This window comes from Gallus gallus, chromosome 20 (assembly GCF_016699485.2).
Source record: "Gallus gallus isolate bGalGal1 chromosome 20, bGalGal1.mat.broiler.GRCg7b, whole genome shotgun sequence".
NCBI classification, from domain to species: domain Eukaryota; kingdom Metazoa; phylum Chordata; class Aves; order Galliformes; family Phasianidae; genus Gallus; species Gallus gallus.
Window position 1 is genome coordinate 373,369 of NC_052551.1, and position 16,485 is coordinate 389,853.

Consider the following 16,485-nt stretch of genomic DNA (forward strand, 5'->3'; position numbering starts at 1 on the left):
AAGTGCTTTTCCCCCTTGTGTTCTGTCCCACGGTATTACTCTTAGTGGGCAGAAGGAGCTGGTAGATTCAGCAACAGTAGATTCTGTTAGTTTACTCTATGCTGCCTCATCCCTGGAGCTCGCTGCTGCACAGAAGAGTACACACGTGTTTATCCCAGGGCTGCTGTAAAGGGGAGCCTGGTTGGCATAGCAGTGAGCAGCAGCTAACGGGCTTTGCAGAGGATGGCTTTGCAGAAGGAGCAGGAGTGCCTGCATCCATCTGTATTTTCGGATACGTTCCAGCAGTGTGGCACCAGCTGTGGCCACAGTGACTGAATACCAACTTGGCTTGGGGCTGCCATGTGGCGCTTACTAGCCCGCTGTATGCCTGGCAAAGCGCAGCCATCCCGCACCCACAGTAATCGTTTGTCTTAGTGTCATGTTTCATGCTGTGTTCTGAACCTCAGGCACTGGAGGCAGCTTACCCCCAAGAAAAAGAGGAGGAAATGAGTTTGTCATTGAAGCAAAAAGGCAGAAATCCACTCGGGAAGGAAATTTGCAAAGCAGCCTGGCAGTAGTTCTGTGTTTCTCCCGTCTCTTTCTTTATTTCCATCCAGGTGAAAGAGATGTCTGCTACAACCCGCCCTTGAATGAAAAAGAAGGACTCTAGAGTGGATTTGACATAGGTCCTGCACTGCAAGGTATACCGCTGGGAGGAGGTGTCCATCTGCCTGAGGGTAGGAAGGCCCTATGGAGGGATCTGGGCAGGCTGGATGGATGGAGTGAGGCCAGTTGTACGAGGCTCAGCAAGACCAAGCGCCAGGTCCTGCACTTTGGTCACGACAACCCCATGCCAGCCTCTCCAGGATTTGGCTGAGATAGAATTCCAAAACCCACTGATTTCTTGAACCTTGGGGTTGGGGTGCCCTTTTGGAATCCTATGGTCTTGTGACGTAGTCCTGCCTCCCCACCTTGTCCATCCATCCATGGTGGACCAGACGGGTGGCCCTTCGTGATGTCATAAGCAGCTAGAATGAGGGGAGGAGCAGCGCATGCTGCGTCCCTTCATTGGAGCACTTGAGCTCTGCCTGAGTCCCTGGCTTGTTGCACTTGTGCACTGACTGAGTCCCTCTGTCTTCAGCCCGTCTTGCACAGCAACTTGTAGGTAAGCTGAGACAGTGTGGGATAGATGTGTGGGCAGCAAGGGGTTGAGAACTGCTGGCTGGCAGGGCTCATAGTATCATATTGCTTCCTCTGGACAGTCAGATGTCATTTTTCCGCAGGCCATCCATTCCAAAGCCATCCATCAAGGTGGTATTTGTCCCACGGTTTTTCCCTCATCTTCTTTGCTGAATTGTGCAAGCTCACTGACGTGCTCTTTCACCGTCCCCTCCCCATCTTCTGCCTGCTCCCTTGGTGCAGCTTTCGCTCACGGAAGAACAGAGTCAAAGTGACAAGGAACAGCTGCGGGTTCAAGGATCTTTTTCTACTTTGTTCTGCTCTCTTGCCAGGTACGTGCCATGTTTCCCCCACATGCTTCAGCAGCCCATGTTTAGTAACACAGCCTCATCCAGCTTGGATGTGACACTGGTCACGTGCGGGTTTTTTCCACTTCCCCTGCAGCTCAGCTCTCAGAAGGATGCTGTCTGTGTTGCTGTGACCAGCTAGTGTGAAGGAAAGCAATCCCTCAGGCAAAGAGCCCTAGCCCCAGTTCATGCAGAGCTGCACCCAGGGACACAAGCGTGCATGCTTTGGCTATGAGTGTGCCCGGCAGCTGTAGGGAGCACAGCAGAGATGCAAGCAGAGGAAATCCATGGGCAAGGCTGCAGCCAGCGCTGGTGGTGAGGCTGCTGCTGGGAGCCAGGGGCTGGGGAGCAGATCCAGCCCCAGCAGTGACAGCTCTCCCTGGCCTGCTACTGTGCTATCAGCGTGCTCTGGGCAAATGTATCTGCTGCTTTGTGCCAGAGTCCCCATCTGCTAGCAGAGGGATAGCGACTTGGGATAATGTTGTGTATTCAAACGGCTGTCCCATTTGAATAGACTGCACAGAGTGGTTGTTTCTAGAACACCTGCCTACACCAGTGGGCAACTGAGGGTAGTTCTGAAGAAGTCTCTCAATCCAGTGCTGCGTGAACAGAGAAAATGTCTGTTTCTTTTCTGTTCCAGCTTGTCACCCCTGCTGTGATGGGCATTGTGAGCAGCAAGATCAGCTGTGGGCCTGGCCTGGCATGGATGGAGGTACAGTATGAAGCTCTGATTGGTCTTTGTTCCCTGACTTGAGCCAGCAGAGTAAGCTGCACATGTGCTCTCCTGCTTTTCAAGAGAGAGAGAGAATCCTTCCTGGCTGGCTTTGTGCTTGCAGTGGCACTGTTTGCATCATGTGAACTGCAGCTGTAGCTGTGCTCGCAGGGCTGCACCTCCCCAAGTGAATGGGAGCTGCTGAGTCACGGTCTGAACCTCTAATTGATCATCTGAGGCAGCACTGAGTCAGCTGTGGGAGCACTGGTGGAGGCAATCCAGTGTGTGAATGGAAGGTGGAACCTGGCTGCAGCTCCCCCAGACCCCATTTAAAGGTTGACTACCCCCAGAGAAGGGTCTCTATTGTAGCTTTGTGGTGTTTGTTCTCAGTGTTCCACATCAGAGCATCACGTAAAGCAATGGCAGATAAAGAGCTGATGTCTTAGTTCTGTGGGCTACCCTCATGGGCATTTTGCATCCTCAAAAAGGAGGGAAGGAATAACATTCCTGGAGGACCTGGTAGATTTCTGGTAGATGTCCTGTCCTGGAACCGAGAATGACAGCAGCCAAACCTCCATACATACAAAAGCTGTTCCCAGGGACTGCAGTGAACAAGATGAGCAAACAGAGCATGGTGCATCGCTGCCTGGCAGTTTGTGCAGGCAAGGAGGCAGGGAGGCCACAGTGGAGATTGTTCTCTTCTTGTCTGGGAACACCAGAGTGCAGCCCTGATCAGACAGGGTGACCACTCACGGAGGCAGCAACACAGACGGAATGCCCGCAGCCCCCAGGTCTGACTTGTGTGCCCAGATGGACCTCCCTTGTAGTGACTGAGCTGTACAGACCTTTGGCTGTGGTGAACTCTGGAATCTGGAAGTCCCTTAAGGGCCTGAGGTAAGAGAGAGGTGTCAAGGGGGATGCTGTGCCCTGCTGGATTAACTTGTTGAGCAGATGTCCAGACTGTAGGATGAAATTAGCAGGATGAGAAGCATCTGGGAATCAGTGAGGGATATGTAAGCCAGCTTCCCTCCTTGAGGAAGGTCACAACAGCAAGCAGGGTGAAGGGGTATGTCTCTGCTCAGAGCAGCAGGTGGAGTCTCCTCCCCACTCCTACCCCAGATACAAAGGCATGGGGCTGGAAGAAGGAAAGGGTATGGATAACAGTCAGAACCCAGGAAATAAGAAACACAGGAACACATTAAGCAGGGCCGGCCGAGGAACTGATACCTTTATTCATACAAAGGGAAATTTACAGCTTCTATGATGTTTGCCTTATATGATTGTTTTATGAACGTGAATTGCATTCCTTCAGCAATTAATTCAGAGTCTCCAGCAAACTGACGTTCTGTCTAGGGAAGGTTGTTTTTCTGAGATAAGTAGGATATCTGGAGCCTAAAAGCAGAATCTCAACATTCCATAAGCTGTGGGGAGATGCACTGTACTCTGCTAGTGTTGATTAATTTAGACACTATAACGAGGTGGATATGATAATTAGAAACTTAGCTGAATTTTTATAATCAATTTCTTGACCAAATATGAGACCTGTCCTACCTAGCACATGATTTTTTGTCCCGATAGCCACTGGAACCCCATGACCACCAAAGGCCCCTTACAAGAGCCTTATATTAACACAGCACATACGTAGCATTAGATTTTAATATGTGTAGTAATTCTTAGAATAGGTGGGCACTTTGTGGAAATTGTATGAATATTCACACACGTGAATGTATATAATCTGTCTGTTTTAGCTCCTGGGCATGCATGTTACATGGAGTGATCCTCAGTACATCTGGCACCACAGTAAAGAATGCCTTCTCCTTGGTATCACATTGATTTTAAGGAGTTACATTTGGATTGGACTTTTTCCAGAAACTGAATCACATCAAAACTAGAATCAACAAAAAAGAGAGTCTTAGTGACTGGGGACTCCTCCCTGAGGGGCATTGAGTTGGCTTGGGTCTCAGAAGGCAACACAGAAACTGCAAAATATTAAAAGAGACTTTGCATGCCTTAGAAAGACATTGGAGGGATGGACAGCACAAGTAGTGTTCTGCTCCGTCCTTCCAAATGGCGACTGGGACCTGGAAGGAAGGAGGAGAACAGGTCAGGTAAATGACCAGCTGCGCAGATAGTTTTATGATCTTGGGAAGACAAGAAACAACACAGCAGGCTGCAAGCAATCCTGAAGACTCCTGGAGTGTGTTGAGGATAACTTCCTGGTCCAGGTATTAGACATATCAACCAGAGGTGAAGCATTTCTGGACCTGGTGCTCACCGGCTTAGAGGAGCTCATGAAAGAGGTTAAGACTGGAGGCACCCTGGGTAGTAGTGAACATGCCCTGGAAGAGTCTGTAATCTTGATAAGGATAGGCCTGGCAAAAAGCAAAGTCAGGAGAGCAAACTTCAGGCTATTTAGAGGATTACTGGGTGAGATCCCCTGGGAAGATCCGTCTTAGTGACAAAGGAGTGGAACAAAGCTGACTACTCTTTAAGGATGCCTTTCTGAGAGTGCAAGAGCTCTCTGTTCTCCAGTAGAGGAAAACAAGCAGAGGAGGCAGGAAAGCAACATTGCTTGGCAAGGACCTGCTGGTCAAACTGTGGGATAAGAAGGACAAGTATAAACATTGGAAACAAAAACATGTAGTCCAAAAAGAATACAGGGATTCCGTATAGATGTGCAGGGATGGAATCATGAAAGCCAAAGCACAGATGGAACTGCACTTTACTAGGGATGTAAAAAACAAGAAGGATTTCTGTAGGTACCCTGGTCAGAAGAGACAGGCCAAGGAGAGCATACCCGCTGTGATAACTGTGAAGGGAGAACTGGCTACAACAGACATGGAGAAGACTGAAGTACTCATGGAGTTTTTTGCCTTAGTCTTCACTGGCAGCCAGGATTTTCATGCCTCTCACATCCCTGAACCTCACATCTCTTAACTTCTTGGTGGGAACTGTGAGAGCATATTCCCCCCCCCCCCCCCCCCCCCCCCCCCCCCCACTGTAACAGGAGAGCAAGTCTAAGACCACCTCATGCAACTGAATGTGTACCAGTCTATGGGGCAAGATGACATGCATCCCGTGGTCATAAGGGAGCTGGCTGATTTGGTTGCTAAGCCACTATCCATCAAGTTGTGGCTGGCAGGTGAAATCCATGTTGACTGGAAAAAGGGAAGCATCACTCCCATTTTTAAGAAAGGGAAGAAAGTCCAGCCCCTCACTTCCCTAAGCACATCTTAATATTCTCAAGGCTGGGGCACTGAGGCAATTCCTACTCAGCTTTCCAGAACAGTGGGAGGACACCTACCCTAGACATGGTGCATCAGCTCCCCCCATCTGTGTTGAGCTTTTCCAGGTGTCTGCTCCTGCTCTTCTAAAATGGTATTTCTTCCTGCGGTTCTGTAGACTACACTGTATGTTCTGCACAGTGGGGGAATTATATTGGGTTTATGTGGCAAGGTTTTGGGAGCAGGGGCTGCAGGGGTGGGCTCTGTGAGCAGAGCCCAGCAGCTGCCTCATGTCAGATCAGAACCAGCTCAAGACAGCTCCAAAAGGGACCTGGTGCTGCCGAGACATGAGCCATGAGTGGTGCTGAGTGCCTCTGTAAGAGCAGATGTAAGAAGGGAAAAACTGCTGCACAACAGCAGCTGGGAGAGAAGAGTGAGACATGAGAGGGAAGCAGCCTTACAGCCACCAAGGTCAGCGCAGGAGGGCAGAAGGTGGTCCGGGCACAGAGCAGCAGCTCCCTGCAGCCCAGGAGAGGCCCACGGTGGAGCAGGCTGTCCCTCCACAGCCCACGGGCACCACACGGAGCAGATCTCCCCTTGCAGCCATGGGGGAACCTGTGGTGCAGCAGTGGATGTGGGCTGAAGGCAGTACAACCCAAGGAGCCCCACAGGAGCAGGGCCTGGGCCGGAGCTGCAGCCCATGGGGACCTGCTCTGAAGTACTCTGCCTTGGAAGGATGAGCCCTGTGGTATGGACCCATACTGGGGCAGTTTTCAAAGAACCACAATTTGCACAGGGACCATGCAGAATCAGCTCAGGAAGGATTGCATCCCGCTGGAAGAGACTCCACGCCGAAGCAAGGGAAAACTGACAGTGAACAGTTGACGGAGATAAGTGTTCTTGACTGACCACAACCCCCATTTCCAGTCCCTCTGTGCCATTCAGGCGGAAGAGGTAGAGGAAGGCATTTTTACTTCTCTTTTTAACTCTCATAGCTCCAGTTTGTTATTAGTTGGCAATAAGTTAATCTTTCCTACACTGTTTTTTGCCCATGACAGTGATTGCTGAGTAATCTCCCATTCCTTATCTCAATCCAGAAGATTTTTCTCCATCGTATTTTCTCCCCCTGTCATTCTGAGTACTGGGAGTGAGAGAGTGATCTGGTGGTGCTCAGCTTCCTACCAGTGTTAAATCACTACAGGGACATTATATGGTGCAGAGATCTTTCTCGACTTCAGTGAGACAGACCTGGAGTTCTAAGGCCTGAACAATGGCCCCTGAACCAACGCTGACCTCTAGATGAACCTCACAACCAAGCATTACATGACATTAGAATTTGATTATTAGTGAAATAGGTAGCTTAGATAATCTGTCTCATTAGCAAGATGTGTAACTTAGATAAAACATTATGTGAATGTATTAATTTTTCCTCGTTTAGAAGCATGATATCAAGGCCAAGTACACGAACTCCCTTGCTTTCTCCCTTGGCCAGCTTTGGGGTGGAATCCAAAAGCAGAATGAAACCAGATGTTTCCACCCCTGAAGTTAGGTAAGCTTGTTTATTCAGCAATATAAAAGCTGGGCCCTCTTACAGCAACACTGGAGACCTCACCTATGGATGGACACATCGTGTAAGACCTCTCAGTTGCCAGGAAAGACTCTCCAAATCCTGTAACTGGGACTCCTCAGCAATTGCAGATCTGGATGATGGTAAAGTATTAGGGCCATTGCTGATGTCTCTCTCTTAATAATTATGACTTTCACTAGTGACCAGATGCACTGCCTTATTCCTATTCTATCGCTTATTTTTTGTATTATCTTGAAATGAACAGTAAAAACAAGTTTACTCTTTTCAACTTGATGCACATGTTTTTGCATCTATTGGTAAAACCAGGCCCCATATGAAAAGATTGATAAAATAGCTGCTTTAGTGGCACAGACTAATCATAATAATAAAAAGAAGAATATAAATAGTAAGTAAATATTATTGAGCACTGCCCCACAGACAGGATTTGTGCAGCTTGTTGTAGGAAAATCCATTCAGCATCCACTGATAATGCAGGAAAGTGAGGCGCCCAGTATCTGAAGGAGAGTAAGATTCACTTGTTATTGGTATTCCCTCTTTTTCTCTGTCTTACCAAACAGCAATTTAGTTACTTTTTTTTTTTTTTTTTTTTTTTTTTTTTTTTTTTTTTTTTTTTTTTTTTGCTGGGGCTTTCTCACTGAGATCCGGAAGGAGACATGAGTCATTTCTTCCCCCCATCTGACTTGCAGAACATCCCCTTGTTTCGCAAGGATTGAGAGAAGTCATTTCCCCATCAAGAATGCAGAGCAAAGCAATAGAAACGAAGAGCCCCAGGAGCAAATCAGGTTATCACGGGTGTCCAGTCCTGGGAAAGTAGACTGGGACATTCTGGTTCCAGTTTGACTATCCCAGCCCTGCATTGTGGCTTCAGAAACACACTTTCTGTAGGGCAGAAAGTGGCCTGCGATACTCCCGTTGGGACCCAAATGAAGCAATCTATCTGCAAAAGAACAGGCTCAGTGTCTCCTGCCAGCGTCTTCATTCGAAGAAACCCAGCTTTGATTGAAAAATACAAGAGAGGCATGATGCTGCCTGCAACCCATATGCTAGCCTTCAGTGAGTGCGAGTGGTTGTATGGACTACCACTGTGGTTCACAATGTGCTCTGAGACTCCACAGAAGATTACACAACCATTTATCTTGCAGGTGTTTGGCTGGTTGCACAGAGTAAGGCTACAGCAAGTGAGTATTATGTGGTGGGTGGATGGGGAATTTGGGTGTACCTCTGAGCCCTAATCCATCTCCCAGGGCTCTTCCTTAGCCCCATGGAACAAAACTTATCCCTGTATAGAGATGGGGTATGGAGTTGGCTTCAGGCTCATCACATGACAGTGGGAAACTGGGACTTACCTGTCTGTCTGGCAGCATCTCTGTCTCTACAGGTGCCCCCACAGTCTCCATCTTCCTGCAGCCACCTGGGGTGATCCCACTGGGAGGCTCTACCACCATCTGCTGCAGGTGTCTGTGCCATGGTGGGAAGATGGTGCTGTACAAGGATGGGTATCAGCTCCGTACCCTGGAGCTACATGGTAACACGGCTGAGTTCTCCATCTCTAAGGCCACCCAAATGGATAGAGGTCTGTACAGCTGCCATTATGTGGATGGAGGCAATGGGACTGTGCTGACTCGCAGTGACTCCATGGAGGTCAGAGTGGAAGGTGAGGGATGCGCTGTGGTTGTGCCAGGACCCTTCAGGTGGTTTCAGACACCACATGGGCATACTGGGGCACAAAGAGCCACTTCCCTATCCACATGATGGGCAAGATTTTTCCCCTTTTTCTTGGCTTGGAGTGGTGGAGGTGATCATCACCTCTGCCTGAGACAGGTGATGGAGTTACAGAAACCCAGTGGCTCCTGGCTCCTGTCAAAGTCCTGCAAATCTTCTCATGCCCTCTCCTCTCCCCACAGAGTTCTGTCTTCCCAAGCCTGTTCTCTCTGTCCAGCCGGGTCATGAGGTGGCTGCAGGAGCTGACGTTATGCTCCATTGCACCATCAGACTCTCCAAAGTTGTCTGTTTCCTATACCTGGAGGGCCAGGCCACTGCCCTCAAAATTTCAGTAGAACACACAGATTTCTACCTCTCCCGGATGGATCACAGCAAGGGGGGCCGCTACAGCTGCCAGTGCTATACTGAGGGAACTCCAATCAATTGGTCTGGAGTCAGCAATATGCTGGAGCTGGTGGTGAGAGGTGAGAACCCCCCTTCAGCCACATCCTGTGGAACTAGAAACAAGGAAGTAGAGGAACAAAGTGGGTGTAACAGGGGCATAAGCTTCCTTCAGGTGCGTTTGGGTCTTGTCAGCTCCCTGAGTCGCTATAGATAATCTATAGACATAATGTTTCTGGCACACTCTTTGCATGGTGGATGTCAGGGAAAGCACTCAGTGCTGAGGAGGAGGGGCTGTTTGGTCTCATCCAGTTCTGAGAGTTGCTACCTGTGCCTGTGCCCAGAGTCGCTGCTCCCTGGCCCCTCCATCTCTGTGACTCCTCAGGAAGGAGCCATTCTGGGGACATCAGCCACAGTCCACTGCATGTGTCAGTGCCATCAGACAGTCATGCTGCTGTACAAGTCTGGGAACGTCAGCATCCAGCAGAGAGCCTGGCCAGTCAGGGGCATGGCAACATTCATCATCACTCAGGTAGCCCAAGAAGATGGGGGAGCCTATGCCTGCCGCTATGGGAACGAATCTGACCCCAGCAGCCTTTCACAGCTCAGCCCCTTTGCAGAGCTGCTGGTGAGAGGTGAGAGCGTGAAATACAGCTGTGACACCATGCTGGGTTCAGGGATCTGCAGGCACATCAAGGGTTGTCCTCAGTCCCTGAGTTGCTGGAAACACTCAGACTTTGGGCTGGGGACTTCCCCCAATAGCATGGAGAGGATGTTCTGCCCCAGGGCAGCTTGGGGTGGGCAGAGGATGAGAAAGTGGTTGTAGATGTCCTGTCCTTTCCAAGTGCCTCACTTGTCCCCTCCTGACAGATCACAAACTGGTCAGGCCCAGCCTGTCCCTGAAGCCTCTAGGCCGCGTCCAGCTGGGGACCAATGTAACACTGTGGTGCACCAGTGGAGTCCAGAGAGCCCAGTTTTACTTCTGGAAGAACTGGGAGATTGTAGGGGTTATAGAGCAAGAAAGCAATGTGGCCACCTTTGTACTACCCCATGTGATGGGGCACAATGGAGGGACCTACACCTGCAGCTACCGTCCCTGGTCACAGCGGTACATCTCATCACAGCCCAGCAACAGCGTGTTGCTGACAGTTGTAGGTGAGGTCCAGCTCTATGTTCCCATTAACCTCTTCATCCTCAGTGCCAGGACACACTGGGTTGGGTGACTGTGGGTAGGGGCATTTTCCCAGGAGCAAGGATGTGGGAAGTGGGGGCAGACAGAAGCTCTTTGGGGTCCTCTTTGTTCCCTGTAAACCTATTCCTCTTTAGCCCAGGACTTCCCAGCATGCTCCGTTATCTACAAGTCTGCTTACCCTGGGAGTCCCTTGTGTCTCCCGTTTGTCCCCTTGGGTGACCTGTTGCACCCATGGGAGTCCTTTGCTCTGGGAACTCCCTGGACCCCTCGGCTCCTCCTAGAGGCGCCCATTTTTTCCCTGGAATTCCAGTGACTGTCCTTTCCCATCCCCTGCAGATTACACCCGGAGCAACATTGTGCGTCTGGCCCTTGGGGTGGGTGTCCTGATCCTGCTGGGGCTGATGGTGGCTGAGGCCATGAACAGCCAAAGGAACACACCAGGACAGCTGCCACCCTTGGAATGAGACAGAGCTCCCCTGTGGACCACCCAGAGGGAAAGTCATGCTGCCAAGGCCACCTAGATTGAAGGGCTCAGTCAGTACGTGCCCAGCACACAGAGCTCCCTGTAACTGGTGTCCTCCCACCTCAGACCAGTAATGGGATATTTCTCCTTATATCCTTGATGATGAAGTAAATAAACCATCTCTTCCTTCACCTGCTGCCTCCAGAAGTCACCTGTGTGGGATGGGGTAAGGTTCAGGGTGGACTTTGAGCTCTGTATGGCCTGGGGACCAAATGGCAGGGGGTGGGCTCCTGGGACAGGCTCCTGCAGCAGTGCTCTGTGCCTTCATTTCCCCCTGTGCAGAGGAGGGATGACCCCCCCCTCCCCCTGCCGTGAGCAGTTTGGGCCTGAGCCTGGGAGAGGGAGTGGGGCTGAATAAGTAATCTCCAGCTGCGCTGACTTCCATTGCTCACATTCATTTATTATTTTAAAACACTGACAGAACACATCACACCATGATCTATATATATAAATTTATTTTAGGTAGATATAAATTTATATATATAAAATCTTTAAACTTCTGTATAGTCAGGACACAAATTTCAGAATAGCTTCACTGGATACAACAAAAATATTTTTGTTATGAAAACACAAAGGGGATGTGCAAATATAAAAAAAATATATATATAATAAAAAATAAAAGTAAAAACAAGTGCAAAATGAATGAAAGTGCAAAAAGTCTTTGTTATCATATCACGCTGCTTCCACATATTCCCCCTTTTCCTCCCCCCAAGAAGGAAGAGATGGGTTGCAGGGACGGAGCTAGGCTGTAGCCCTCAGTTATTTTCTTCTCCTATGGATCAAGCAGTCCCTCCCCAAGAGGTTAAGGAGTGAGGAACAGAAGAGTAGTGGTCAAGTCACATTTATCTCATGGCTCCCTCTTCTCCTCCAGCTCCTTTCATTGCACTCGAATCCCCAGATTTGCCTCTGCAGGAGGCAGATGTTCTAAGTCATAAACCCTCCTAGAGAACTTGTTCTCCCATAGGGCAGACGTAGTCATCCTCCTCACTGAGCTTCAGGTTGGCTGCTCTCAAAGAAACAGAGACCTCAACCTCACCCCGTCACGATGCTGCCCATTTCCACAAGGAAGGAGAAGCACCTTCTCAAGAGGCTCTGACTGTGCCCATGTATACAGAGTTACCAGAGGACTAGTCACCTCCAAAGATGCCGAAGTGTGGGGTGGGACACCTCACATGGCTAAAGCAGAAAACATGAATGATGGGAGCACAGGCTTTGAAGGGAGAAGGGGGGAAAGGGGGACTTTACTGAAAAATACACTTGACTTCAAAACCCTTCACTGACTAAGAAACTTTGGCTGTGGTCACATGTCTCAGGAAGACCACAGAGAAGAACCCTTGGGCGCAGTGCAGCCCATGTCCACTCCAGCTTCTCAGAGACATGGCACTGAATATCCCTGCAAGGAGTTTGGTCTGGCAATAAGGAAAAGAAACTTTAGTCCTTCTTCCTTGGTCTTGATGCTCCCTGAAAGGGGCTCCCATGCAATGCTCTGTGGAGACCAGTGACAACTTCTGCTAATGGAGAATGCATTGCCAGAGACCCTGGGCCACCTCTATGGTCTGAGACCACCACAATTAAACAGTGTCACACCAACAATGTAGGACATTGTTCTGTGATTTTTCCACACTGGTACCCACAAACACCTATCCACACTCACACACAATGCTTTGGGTTTGGTTTCCAATTCTAAAGGAATCAAAAAAAGTTTATAAGCCTTAACAACAAATAGCCCTTAACAATCTGCAGACCCTGTAAGTCTCTCACCTAAACCTGTGCACAAGATTTGTACCCAGAGAGCTGAGAGGAGTCAGCCTACAAGGCTGATGGACTGATGCTCAAGACAGCAGAAAATGAGTGACAGAGACCATCACTCCACACATGCCACCTTTCCAGTGGCACTGGTTTTCCTGGCAGCTGCTCCCTAGGCAGAGTACCAGCCCAGCAGGGACCTGGAATCAAGCTGTGCCACCAGACCTTACAGGGAGGTCAAAAGAACCCAGGAGAGGAGTACCCCATGGGCACAGCTTCCTGCTGATGCCAAAGGCTGGCACAGGCACCTCTGCCTGTTTTGCTCTTGCCCAGACAGAGTACAGATTGATTACATCCAACAGCAGCTAAGTTCTCCTTCAGCACATATCTTCTTAACTCACCAGCATCTCTGCTTTGCAGAGCAGCCCTGTGTTAAACAAGGCTGTCCATTATTCACATTGGTTTCAGATCTGACATTCCTCTCCTATCACCCAGGACCAGTGCTTAGTCACTTCCCCACAAGGAGGAATGACTTAGCATAAGTTAGTAGATGAGAACAGGATTCTTTCCTAAGTTGCTCCCTTATAAGCTCAATAACCACGTGCTGCACATGGGTAACAAGAGCCAAATAGGAGCCACTCCATCCCAGACCACACCTAAAGATGTCTCGAGGTGGTCGGCATGAAGAGTCTCACAGCTAGGTGAGACTGGGTGAGTCTCACAGCTGGGTGAGACCCCGAAGGTCCTGGGACTGTCCTTCCTCTTTCCCACGGTAGCCCAGGAAAGCTCCCTATTAGCTGAAGAGAAGAATTTCAGGACCTTTCCTGCAAATCAAGAGTGACACGAGGAGTCACTGTGGGACACAGGTGTCTCTCCCCACTCACCCTCTCTCCACAGCTGACCATGGTGCAGTTCTTGATAAGATGACAGAGCTGTCTAGATCAAACCCAAGCATTGACAAAATAAATAAATACATGGACTAGCTGCATGAAGAGCAGGCAGCAGACATTTCAACAGCAGGTCAAATGCAACCTCAAATACTCAGTAACAAAAAGTCAAAATGCTACATTTCCATGGGAAGCCTCGAACAGACTGTCTCAGGTGTGACAGTGACTCCCAAGGTAGTTCTGCTCCACATATTGAAGGTGCACTTGCTAAGACACCTCATCTCTGTCTTTGGACACTGGGAAAGGAGGAAAAATGTTTTGCTACTGGTATGTCATTCTTGGGAATGGGAAAGAAAGTGAGTGTGGGACTTGGGTCACATCACTGCAGACTACGGAAAGCCCTTGGGGTGTGTGGCTGCCCTGCAGCACAGCACGGCCACTCTGCTGCTCCAACAACACGTGCAGCAGCTGTGAACATAAGGATGGCAGACTACAGTGAGTGCCATGTGGGTGCTGCAGGCCTCATCCCCAGGTGACACATGGAAAATCCAAAGAAAGGGTCTTCTTCCAGAACACTGCTCTGTTACAGGGGAGAGTGCTACATGAGCATTTCCAAAGTTCATGCATCCTTGCTGGAAAAGTCATATATTAGTAAAAATATAGGAGGGGAAAGAATAATTTAAAAAACCAACTTCCTTTTGGTTTTGAAGGAAAGAAATCCAGGGACAGCAAGGGACCCTGCTCTTCATACAGAAATGCCCAGGGACCACACAAGGGCAAAAAAGGGAGAAGGCAGCTGGGCAGGACTGATTAAGCCAGGCCAAGAATGCCTTTGGAACCAAGCCCTCATTCTGTCTGTGGATATTCTTTGCCCTTTGCAGCTGCCTCAGCTCTAGAAAGGGCTTTGCCCTTAATACATGGACCAAAGTAGGCTTAACTCTCCCTTGCAAAGGATTTCTTTAACTGCTGAAAGGGGAACAATTTAACCAACCACTCTTTCTCCCACAGACATGCTGGTGAAGACAGCTTGCACAAGAGGAAATGGAGCTTGTTCTACAGTCACCCAGCTCTAGCCCCACCAGGCCTCTCCGTAAAGAACAAAACACAGAAGGTCGTAGGCAGAGCTGCAGCCAGGACACACTGCTTGCCAGAAGGAGCAAGAGATGAGGCCACTGCTTCCCAGCAGAGTGAAGGGGCAAAGCAAAGTTATCGTCTAGCCTTGAGTCACAAGAATTGAAAAAGGCAAAGCGAGCAGCTCCTTTAGAGCATCTAATCCCCCAGAGAGGAACACATCAAGAAAAAAAAAGAACAAAAATCTCTCCCAGTTGTTGAGTAAAGACCAGCCTGCAAGCATGTATGCAGTCAGTCAGTCCTTTCCCTTATCTTGGTGACTTAAGCTGAGGTGTCAGCCTCCAGCTGTTACAACCTCCACACCACTCCCCCCCATCCTTGATCACACTCCAAACAGTTGCAGTCACAGCAGGGTATTGGGACAGCTTTTGCACTAAGGCAGTCCCACATCCACCCCCTGTCTCTGCAGCTTGTGGTCAGCCTGTGCCCAGCGCTGGAGCAGAGAGGTGGCATGGAGAAAGAGTGAGGGAGAGGACAGGAGACAGACTGCAGGAGATGCTGCAGGACACAACAAGCTGTGGGCACTCAGGGGAGTCTCCGTCCTGGCCAGGCAGTTTGGCAGCACCAGTGCTGAAGGAAGGTCCCAGTGGAGCCAAGAAAAGTCACTTTAAGGTGTCATCAGCATTCTTGAACATGAGGATGGCATTGTAGATCTTGAGAGCCGGGCCCAGCTTAACGCTCATAATCTTGACAATGTCAGCCTGAGTCAGCAAGAGGAATGCTTCACCATCAATCATCTGCAGAGGAGAGGAGGGACTTAAGGCATTCACTGACAACCCAGGCTGCGATGTCCTACAGACAGACAGTGCAGGCACTCTGGAGATGTGCACAACCACACTCACTTCTGGCAGCCTGCCACAGCCTCCCCCCTGCTCATACAGAGCATGGCAAGAGCCACCCACAGCAATCCTGTGCTGCCCCAGATCTGGGAACTCATGCAGCAGGGTCAGTACAGGGATGCAGATAAACCCATCCAGGGGCTGGTCCAGGAACTCACACTGCAGCTGGCCTGGGCTTCTGTGCCAGAGTGCAGTGCTAGCTGGCAAGTCCCTTTGGGCAAACACCAGGCTGATTCTTGCTAGGCCCCAGCATGCACAGAGGCTTCCCCCAGTTTGACTTTACTTAAGCACCCTTAGAGCACAGTGGCCATTTTGTTTGAGGCAGACATATGCTGCACTGAGTGTGCTCAGGATCAGCCTGCCTGGGATGAAATGCACATGCTGGAAATCAGTTTCTATGTATGTCTGTCCACAGTGGGGTCTAAAAACTATGAACATCCTTGATGGACAGTAGTGTCACAAAACTGACATGTTGGTAAGAGGATATAGGAGGGAAAGGACAGATGGATGAGCATTTAGCAGTTTCCCTCAGGAGACAGTGATGCCACTGAATGGACAGTTGGCTGAATATGAGCCAGCAGTGTGCCCAGGTGACCAGGAAGGCCAATGGCATCCTGGCTTGGATCAGGAACAGTGTGGTGAGCAGGACTAGGGAAGTCATCCTGCCCTGTACTCGGCATTGGTGAGGCCTCACCTCGAGTACTGTGTTCAGTTTTGGGCACCTCAATACAGAAAGGACATGGAGGTGCTGGAGCAGGTCCAGAGAAGGGCAACAAGGCTTGCGAAGGGCTTGGAGAATGTGCCCTATGAGGAGAGACTGAAAGAACTGGGGCTGTTTAGTCTGGGGAAGAGAAGGCTGAGGGGAGGCCTTGTTGCTCTCTTCCAACACCTGAAAGGTGCTTACAGTGAGAGTGGAGTTGGTCTCTTCTCACTGGTGACAGGTGACAGGACAAGGGGAAATGGCCTCAAGTTGAACCACTGGAAGTTTAGGTTGGATATCAGGAAGAACTTTACAGAAAGGGTTGTTAAGCACTG

The 16,485-nt window shown here is 49.7% G+C and overlaps 2 protein-coding genes and 1 long non-coding RNA gene across 11 annotated transcripts in view; 2 read left to right on the top strand and 1 right to left on the bottom strand.

Annotated features, from left to right (window-relative positions):
* Nucleotides 1-772: 772 nt before the first annotated feature.
* On the top strand, nt 773-7,588 carry LOC124417329. Its single transcript, XR_006931902.1, has 5 exons — nt 773-1,144; nt 1,263-1,290; nt 1,402-1,490; nt 2,146-2,217; nt 6,238-7,588. It is a non-coding gene; the product is annotated as an uncharacterized LOC124417329 (long non-coding RNA).
* Nucleotides 7,589-7,767: 179 nt separating this feature from the next.
* On the top strand, nt 7,768-10,978 carry IGSF1 (immunoglobulin superfamily member 1). Of its 6 annotated transcripts, none has more exons than XM_015296218.4 (8): nt 7,768-7,811; nt 7,915-8,082; nt 8,172-8,207; nt 8,408-8,683; nt 8,934-9,215; nt 9,477-9,767; nt 10,003-10,287; nt 10,661-10,978. In XM_015296218.4, exons 2-8 carry the CDS (start codon nt 7,953-7,955, stop codon nt 10,786-10,788), a joined length of 1,428 nt encoding a protein of 475 aa, XP_015151704.2. In that variant the 5' UTR covers nt 7,768-7,811; nt 7,915-7,952; the 3' UTR covers nt 10,789-10,978. The 6 variants fall into 6 exon arrangements, with proteins under 6 accessions (XP_015151704.2, XP_015151706.1, XP_046758759.1 ...); XM_015296220.4 differs by having other exon boundaries at nt 7,920-8,082; XM_046902803.1 differs by lacking the exon at nt 10,003-10,287.
* A 248-nt stretch (nt 10,979-11,226) lies between these two features.
* The window catches only part of L3MBTL1 (l(3)mbt-like 1 (Drosophila)), a 38,368-nt gene continuing 33,109 nt past the window's right edge, over nt 11,227-16,485 (bottom strand). For all 4 annotated transcript variants that reach the window (XM_040650797.2, XM_040650798.2, XM_040650796.2 and 1 more), the window contains exon 23: nt 11,227-15,348. In XM_040650797.2, coding sequence (XP_040506731.1) covers nt 15,214-15,348 — 135 coding nt within the window. In that variant the 3' untranslated portion in view covers nt 11,227-15,213. The remainder of the gene's footprint in view (nt 15,349-16,485) is intronic.

Coding starts and splice junctions, on each gene's coding strand:
- IGSF1 (XM_015296218.4), top strand. CDS start 7,953: ATGAAGCAATCTATCTGCAAAAGAACAGGCTCAGTGTCTCCTGCCAGC. Junction 8,083..8,171: donor AACCCATATGCTAGCCTTCA/GTGAGTGCGAGT, acceptor TTTATCTTGCAG/GTGTTTGGCTGGTTGCACAG. Junction 9,216..9,476: donor GCTGGAGCTGGTGGTGAGAG/GTGAGAACCCCC, acceptor GCCTGTGCCCAG/AGTCGCTGCTCCCTGGCCCC.